Raw genomic sequence first — 9394 nt, 5'->3', positions numbered from 1 at the left:
CCTGGTGGCATACTTCAGACCCCCCCGGGCCACTGCCCTGCAGGCCCCACCCCTCACCAAAGGCCCCGCCCCTCCACAGACCCCGCCTCTTGCCACGAACCCTGCCCACAGGTCCCGCCCCTCCCTGCAGGCCTCACTCCATCATATTGCGAGGAGCAATACCTTTTCGTGCAGCCGCAGGTGCTCCTCGCAGGCGCTAAGAACCTCTGCTGGCTTCGACTCTCCGAAGTCGCACAGGGCGCCACATACCTGCTCCTGCATCTGAGGGTCCTTGTCAGTGACAGCGTCCAGCAGGATGGCGGACAGCCCTACAGTGACAAAGTCCAAAGGCAGGGTCAGGCCCAGCCCCGGCCCACCACCTGGCTCAGCCTCACCGGCCCAGCCTCTGCAGCCTCAGGCGCACACACCGCTCCCTCCGTCCACCGTACTGGCCGAGGCCTCTGGAACCCACTGGCTGCCTGCTCTGAGGTCACTCTGGCCACCTTTACCCCGACCTTCCAACCCAGGCCGCATTTTTGCCGCCTCTCCAGCCTGACTGGATCCGAGCTCCTATAAAAAGCAGGCGGTGTGGGCTCAGCCCCATGAAGCCACTCCAGGAGGACCTCTGGCCCACACTCTGCCCTGGACCATGCCCTAGGCAAAGAGCTGGCCCTGGCTGCAGGTACAGTGGCCAGTCAGAGTGAACACTGGTCCTGGGGCTTTTGTAGGAAGGAGGAAGGCACAGGGACTCTCCCCTACGGAGCACAAAGCCACTGTGTCAGGCAAACACTGTCCCCACACCAAACTGAGCCAGCGTCGGCAGAGGCGAGAGCTTCCTTTTCTTGTCTAATGAAACTTTAAAGAAATTGTGTTCAAGCAGCCATCACTCCTCCCAAGTGCATTTACTCAGAAATCCACAGCATGCCATGGAGGCCAGCCAAGGGGCCCACACTCACTCTTCGCGTAGGTCTCGCTCATCACTGTGGTACGAGCTTCTTTTTGCCTCCTGGTGTGAACCTGGATGCCTCTCTTCAGACCTGGAGTCACCAGACGTGCAACATTTAAGTCACTGGCCTCCTCAGTTTACGAGTAGTTAGTGTGTTTGTGTAAAACACAAGATCAGAAGGGGTTCGTCTGGGAAACAATCTCTGCCACACTCTGGCTAGGTGGTGTGCAGAGGACAGGGGGCACCCGCTCCACCCCAGCAGCCGGCAGCCCCACCGCCATGTGCTGGGCCCACAGGGGCTCATCCTGGCTGGCCCGCAGAGGGTGCCAGGCCAAGCGCGATCACCATCTCCACTGACAGCATCTTCCTTCACTCTGTGCATGTAAGGCCTCGTGCTGCTGACGGACTGTGCGGAGAGGGACACCCCTCCCTGAGGGCCAAGAACAACCACCTTGGTCACTACGTGGCTGGGACCCCCCACTTCCTGCTGGCTGAACAAGACTGGACAGGCAGCTCAGGGAGCTGGTGGGCTCTCTGGTGTCTGAAACCAACCATCCAGACAGCTCACAGGATTTGAGAGTTGCAGCTTTCAAACATCATGTGCCTCAAAGCACCACTTGCAACAGTTGGACCCAAAGAATAAAGCCCATGGAATACGCAAGTGCCTCTGCACTTCCCCACGTGGTCACAGGCTCCAACAACTGGTACAGGACTGCTTTCTCACACTGGGGTCCTCTATTTTCTGGGCACCACCTTCATCCTTGGGCACTGCCCATCCAAAAAAGGGTGAAGGTAGAGGAAGCAAAGAAGACAGGCCTCCACCTGCTCCTGAGCAGGAAGACACACTCACTTGGCTGTGGCCACATAGGAAGGGGCTGTGAGAGGTGTCTGATGAGTGGGGGGATTACAACAGGTGAGAACTCTAGATGGAGAAGGCACCCTGGTCCTAGGCATTCATCCATCCCACCAAAACCTCAGTGCAATGACGGAAAAGATGCATGTTTTAAAAGAACAAGCCCACAAGGGCGCTAGAACACAAGAACAGATAAAATTAGCAGACCAGACACTTCCAGGAATCCCAGGCAGACAGAAAGCAGATGGAGAAGACTGGTTTGAGGCTGGTGGGATCAGCAAGGTGTTTCCCCTCTTTTCCTGGAAAACATCTAAAAATAACCCGGAAAACAAGAAATAAAGACACATATTCCATTAGCAGCAGAGCAAGGAGGTGGCAAACCCCCCCCCACACACACACAAAGGTGAAGGGCTGGAAATGCCACAGCTGTCAGGCAGGTATGAAGGTGCTGGCCACAGGCTCCACAGAGAGCCATCAGGACTCTTCTCAGGCAGGCACCCCTGCGCATGGAACCTGCTTTCTGAGGTCCCTGGGCCAGTCTGGGTTATAAGCACACAGCCCACTCCTGGCACAGGGGCTTTGCCTGTGAAAAGCCACAGCCACCCATCTCCATGGCCTCAGAGAAGATGGGTTGAACAGCTCCAGCTCCAAAGTTTGGAGCATCCTTCATACAAATGCAGACAGCTATGCACACCCAACTCGAGCAGGAACAAACAGAAACATAAGGGACATCGGCTCCCAGCCTGCCTGGGAGGAATGGACCTATTTGCCGCCTCAACCCAAACAACTAAAAAAACTGAATGAAACACATGGAACCAGAGTTCTCAAGCTGATGGGCATCAGGAACAAAGGGTGGGAAAGCCTGTGATCATGCCAGCTCATCGCCTGAAGGGCATGTCCAGCTGAGGACACACAGAGCGGGCCCAGGAACAACCCGGGAGGCCTGGGTCTTGCTGGAGTCCACAGGGTCCAGTACCAGGGAGAACCTCAGAGGCCTGCAGAGAGTCCCCAGTCACTCAGCTGATTTACTGGCCAGCACAGGGGCAGCAAAATAATGTCCCCAAGGATGCCCATGTCCCCATCCTCAGCACATGAGTATGTTACTTAGCTGGCAAAAGGGACTTAGCAGATGGGGTCAAGGGCATAGACCTTAAGGCAAGGAACTCAAGATTATGTGAGTGAGACCCGCCTTAGTTCTTAAGAGCAAAGAACCTTTCTCAACTGCATCAGAGACATGAGATGAAGAAGGGAGGAAAAAAACAAAGCATGGGAAGAACACCCACTGTGGCTGGCTGCGCAGATGGAGGCAGGAGGCCAGAGATGACCCAAGGCGGGGGAAGGAACTGCCCAAAATGATTAGCTGAAACAATCTGTGGGGCTCACAAATGAGCCAGGAACGGGCCTCTCCTGGCAGCAGGGGAATACCACAACTCTCAGCGGGCTGGGAAGGGCACTCAGGAGGGTTTCAACTCAGTAAAGAAGTAAAACTAGGGCGTTCCCTAGGGGCCCAGTGGTGAGGATCCCAGGTTCACACTGCCATGGCCCAGGTTCAATATCTGGTTGGGGAACTGAGATCCTGCAAGCCAAGCCATGCAGCCAAAAATGGAAAAAGAAGAAAAAGGTAAAATGCCATTCTGGTTTCACTTACCAAAGCTAAAAGCAAGACCTGAAAGGATCAAACTGTTCCCAAGTAACTTAGACCAGCCCAGCACAAAGCTTGAGAATAACAAGAGGAAAACAAAACACCATGCACCAACAAACAAATATAAGAAAGAAAAATAACAGTGTCTGGCATCCAATCAAAAATGACCAGGCACACAAAGAGGCAAGAAAACACAACCCAAATTTGCTGTCTGGCTAAGAAACTCAAATAGGGGCTGTGTATCAACCTAGAGGGGTGGGATGGAGAGGGAGATGGGAGGGAGGTTCAAAAGGGAGGGGATATATGTATACCTATGGCTCATTCAGGTTGAAGTTTGACAGAAAACAACAAAATTCTGTAAAGCAATTATCTGTCAATAAAAAAATAAATTAAAAAAAAAAAAACACACACACAACCCATAATGAGGGTGAATCAGTCAATAGACAATGACCTGGAAATGGTGCAGAGTAAAGAATTACTAGATAAGACATTTAGATTACAACTGTATTTCATATATTCTAGAAACCACAGGAAACACTAAGTATGTTAACATAAAGAGGCTAAAGTAAAAGAATGGGAGAAGAAAAATGAGGCTGACAATAATCACAAAAAAGCTGGAGGGGCTTCCCTGGTAGTCCACTGGTTAAGAATCCACCTGCCAATGCAGGGGACACAGGTTCAATCCCTGGTCTGGGAAGACCCCACATGCCTCAGGGCAGTTAAGCCTGTGCAACACAACTCCTAAGCCTGTGTGCTGCAGCTACCAAAGCCCACATATCCTAGAGTCTGAGCTCTGCAAAAAGAGAAGCCACTACAATGAGAAGCCTGCACACCACAGCCAGAGAGTAGCCCCTCCTCGCAGCAACTAGAGAAAGCCCATGCACAACAGCGAAGACCCAATGCAGCCAAAAATATATAAATAAATAATTTTTTTAAAGCTGGAGTGATTATATTAATATTAGATAATAAAGTAGACTTCAGAGACATAGCAATTATTTTTTTAATCGCTTTTTATTTGGAAAAGTGTATGCTTAATAATTGACTTCCTACTGGTTCAATCAACATGATGCAAGCACTTGTACACATCCAATAAAATATTTCTGAAGCTTGTGCTTGATCATCAGTCTGCTCTTCTCATTCTCCAGAATGATTTAAAATTTTAACTCATTTTAAGAGTTTTAAATGGCTCCCACACTGGCAGCTGCCCAGAATGATTCACCATGATGCAGCATTCTGCAAATGAGACTATGCTGGTCTCCCTACAAGGAGGCTTGGCCACCAGAAGCTGTCCTGGACCCTCTGAAACCTGTACTACAGGAAAGGTCCTCTCGTCCACTTTCCTAACCAACTTCTCCAGTTGGCAGTCACCTTCCTGTCAACTAGGGCAAGATCCTCATGGGTTCCCTAAGTCTTTCTTCACCCTTACTCATCTCTTATTTACTACTCCTATTTTCAACAGTGAAACAATCGAAACTATATCATTGCTGTTGGTAGATATGTAGGTCGTGAATTCATTTTGCAAACAAGACCTGTTCTATCTACCTTTTCATTCAGGAGGCTAAAAGCAGAGTCAGCTTGACTTCAAGGACTCTATTTTCTTAGCAGAGACATAACAATTCTAAACATTTATGCACCTAATAACAAAGCTTTAAAATACACAAAGTCAAAACTAAAAAAATTCAAGGAGAAATAAACAAATGCAAAATACAACAGAAATTCCAACAGCCCTCTATTTGTAATTGTTAAAACAAGTATACAGAAAATCACTGCAGGTACAGAAGACTTGAACAATACCATCAATCAACTTGATTCAAACAGTACTTTTATAACATTCCACTCATTAACAGAAGAATATATATTTCTTCAAAAAGCTCATGAAACATTTACCAAGATTGACTATATTCTGAGCAATAAAACAAGTCTCAATAAACCTAAAAGTATTCAAGTCATACAAAGTATGTTTTCTGTGCTGCCAGGTCGCTCAGTCGTGTCCAGCTGTTTGTGATTCTATAGACTGTAGCCCGCCAGGCTCCTCTGTCCATGAGATTCTCTAGGCAAAAATACTGGAGTGGGTTGCCATGCCCACCTCCAGGGGATCTTCCCACCCAGGGATCAAACCTGCGTTTTCTAAGTCTCCTGTATTGGCCAGCAGGTTCTTTATCACTAGCGCCACCTGGAAAGCCCCTGTTCTCTGACCACATGGGATTAAATTTGAAATCAATAAGAGAAAGCTATCTGAGAAATCTGAGTATTTATCAACTACTGAATATGCTTTAAAATAATTCATGAGACCAAAAAAATGCAAAAAATGAAATTAAAGTGAATGAAAATGAAAACATATTAAAATGTGTGGGAGAAATTAAAAAAAAAATAAAAAATGTGTGGGAAATAAATAGCACTAAATGGTTGTATTAGAAAAGAATGACACTGTGGATCTGAACAACAGTAACCTCATTTAGCAGGGGAAGCCAGACGGGGCAATCCCACACACACCACTTCAAGTGAATCACAAAGCCAACAAGAAGAGCCATGACTTGCATTCCCAGCAGGAAGACATCTCTGGTTTGGGACAGGCCACAAGCCCAGCAGATGGGAACCTTCTCAGCTCAGAGAGTGGGAAGCCACCACCATCCTAAACATCCCTCCCTCCCATAGACTTTCCTTCAGAGCAACCCCTCCTTTTCTCTGCAAAGTAACTTCCTCTCCTTTGTTTGCTGGACTTGCCTATTATTGTTGTTGTTCAGTCGTTCAGCTGTGTCCGACTCTTTGCAACCCCATGGACTGCAGCATACCAGGCTTCCCTGTCCTTCACCACCTCCCAGAGCTTGCTCAAACTCATGTCCATCGAGTCAGTGATGCCATCCAAACATCTCGTCCTCTGTCATCCCCTTCTCCTCCTGCCTTCAATCTTTCCCAGCATCAAGGTCTTTTCTAATGAGTCAGCTCTTCACATCAGGTGGCCAAAGTATTGGAGTTTCAGCTTCAGCATCAGTCCTTCCAATGAATATTCAGGATTGATTTCCTTTACAATGGACTGGTTTGATCTCCTTGCAGTCCAAGGGACTCTTAAGAATTTTCTCCAACTCCACAGTTCAAAAGCATCAGTCCTTCAGCACTCAATTTGCTTTATGGTCCAACTCTGACATCCATACATGAATACTGGAAAAACTATAGCTTTGACTATTCGCAAATTTGTTGGCAAAGTAATATCTCTGCTTTTTAATATGCTGTCTAGGTTGGTCATAGCTTTTCTTCCAAGGAGCAAGTGTCTTTAAATTTCATGGCTGCAGTCACCATCTGCAGTGATTTTGGAGCCCAAGAAAATAATCTGTCACTGTTTCTATTGTTTCCCCATCTATTTGCCATGAAGTGATGGGACAGGATGCCATGATCTTCATTTTTTGAATGTTGAGCTTTAAGCCAACTTTTTCACTCTCCTCTTCCACTTTCATCAAGTGAGGGTCTTTAGTTCCTCTTCACTTTCTGCCATACGGGTGGTGTCATCTGCATATCTGAGGTTATTGATATTTCTCCCAGCAATCTTGATTCCAGCTTCTGTTTTATCCAGCCCAGCATCTTGCATGATGTACTCTGCATAGAAGCTAAATAAGCAGAGTGACAAAATAAAGCCTTGATGTACTCCTTTTCTAATTTGAAACCAGTCCATTGTTCCATGTCCAGTTCTAACTGTTGTTTTTTGATCTGCATACAGGTTTCTCAGGAGGCCAGTAATGTGATCTGATATTCCCATCTCTTTAAGATACAAGAACAAAGATACCCCATACCATGTTCCACAGTTTATTGTGATCCACACAGTCAAAGGCTTTGGTATAGTCAATGAAGCAGAAGCAGATATTTTTCTGGAATTCTCTTGCTTTTTCTTCCAATGGATGTTGGCAATCTGATCTCCAGTTCCTCTGCCTTTTCTAAATCCAGCTTGAACATGTGGAAGTTTTTGGTTCATGTACTACTGAAGCCCAGCTTGGCGAATTTTGAGCATTACTTTGCTAGCGTGTGAAATGAGTACAATTGTGCAGGAGTTTGAACATTCTTTCACACTGCCTTTCTTTGGGATTGGAATGAAAACTGACCTTTCCAGTCCTGTGGCCACTGCTGAGTTTTCCAAATTTGTTGGCATGTTTACTGCCACTTTCACAGCATCATCTTTTAGGATTTGAAATAGCTCAGCTGGAATTAGTTTTATATAGTTTTTGCTATAGTATGGCTGTCCTGAGTTGCAATTCTCTGCTATTCCCAGATAAACACATTCTGCTGGTAAAATAATTACCTCTTTTAGTTTTAAGGTCAACAACATTAAATCCTACCTTAAGAAATTACACACGCAAAAGAAGCAAAAGAATTAAAATAATAAATATCAGTACATAAAGAAATAAGAAAAAAAATAAAAGTGCCAAAGGCTAGTTATCTAAGAAGATCAATAAATTTGATAACCAACCTGCCTGACTGATCAGGAAAAAGAGGGACAACACAAATTACCAATCTTAAGAATGAGAACAAATAGATTCTACAGATATTAAAAGGATAATAAGAATATATCTAACTTGTCGAAGGTAAATTGGACAATTTAAAAGAAATAGATGAGTCAATTTTACCTCAATAAAAAATTATTAAAATCAAAAAACAAAAGAAATAGACAAGTTCCTTGAAACACAAACTATCAAAGCTCACTCAAGAAAAAATAGATTAAAAACAAAAAGAAAAAATAGATAATCTAGGACTTCCCTGGTGGTCCAGTGGTTAAAACTCCACACTTCCACTGCAGGGTCCACAGATTTGATTCCTGGTCAGGGAACTAAGATACCCCATACCATGTGGCACAGTCAAAAAAAAAAAAAAAAGAAAAAAATAGCTTTATATTTAACAAAGAATTGAAGTTGTAGTTAAAAGCCTTCGCACAGAGAAAACTCTAGGCCTACATGACCTCCCTGGGGAATTCTATCAAACATTTAAGGAAGAAACAACTCCAACTCTACACACATTCTTCCAGAAAAACTGAACCTAAAAAGCACTTAACAACTGATTCTCTGAGGTTAGCATTACTCTGATAGCAAAACTAGACACAACAATGAAAACTATAGATCAATATCCTTCACAGATGCAAAATTTCTTATCAATATTTTATCAAATCATATCCAACAACAGGTAAAAATGATAATACCTCATGACCAAATTGGGTCATTCCATGAGTGCAAGGTTGGTTGGTAGTTTTAACTCCAGCCACTGTAAATCACAATAACAGACCAAAAAATAAAAACCACATAATCATCTCAATAAATGCAGAAAAAGCATTTGTCACAATCCAACATCCACTTATAATAAAAATTATCAACAAACAGGAACAGAAGAAAACTTCCACAATCTGATAAAGAGCACCAAAGGGAAATCTATAGGAACATTATACTTAACAGTAAAAGACTAAATGCAATCCCTACAGGATGGGGAACAAGGCAAGGATGCCTGCTCTCACTAGTTCTATTCACTGTCAGCTGGAGGATTTAGTCTGTGAGATAAGGCAAGAAAAAAAATAAGACATCCAAATTGAAAAAGAAGTAAAACTATTTTTATTCACAGGTGATGTCATCATCTATGCAGAAAATGCTACAGAATCTAGAGTTGGAACCAGATCAATAAGTCATCTAGCAAGATCACAAAATATAAATATTAAATTTTTAAAAAACATTAATATTAGAAAATCAACTATATTTCCATATACTAACAACAAACAATCAAAAATTGAAAAAGCCACAACATCTGCCATTGAGCAAAAATTATATGAAATATTTAGGTACAAATTTGACAAAAGATGGACAATGCAGTAAAATTATCAAACACTGCTGAGATATAAAAGAAAACTTAAATAAATGGAGAGAAATACTGTACAAGGAAATCAATTCTTTGCAAATGGATCTACAGATTGAATGCATTCCCAATCAAAATCCCAGCATGTTTTTTG

At 44.3% G+C, this 9394-nt stretch overlaps 1 protein-coding gene across 1 annotated transcript in view; it reads right to left on the bottom strand.

Moving 5' to 3' along the window:
* MROH1 (maestro heat-like repeat family member 1) overlaps positions 1 to 9394 on the bottom strand; it is a 49931-nt gene that overhangs the window by 34790 nt on the left and 5747 nt on the right. The window contains exons 2-3 of the mRNA XM_010844209.1: positions 936 to 1016; positions 163 to 308 (exon numbers count right to left, since the gene is read on the bottom strand). Of these exons, the coding sequence (XP_010842511.1) occupies positions 163 to 308; positions 936 to 957 (168 nt within the window). The 5' untranslated portion in view covers positions 958 to 1016. The remainder of the gene's footprint in view (positions 1 to 162; positions 309 to 935; positions 1017 to 9394) is intronic.

The sequence above is a fragment of the Bison bison genome, unplaced genomic scaffold, assembly GCF_000754665.1.
Source record: "Bison bison bison isolate TAMUID 2011002044 unplaced genomic scaffold, Bison_UMD1.0 scf7180017847889, whole genome shotgun sequence".
Lineage (NCBI taxonomy): Eukaryota > Metazoa > Chordata > Mammalia > Artiodactyla > Bovidae > Bison > Bison bison.
This window is presented reverse-complemented; position numbering and strand designations above follow the sequence as displayed.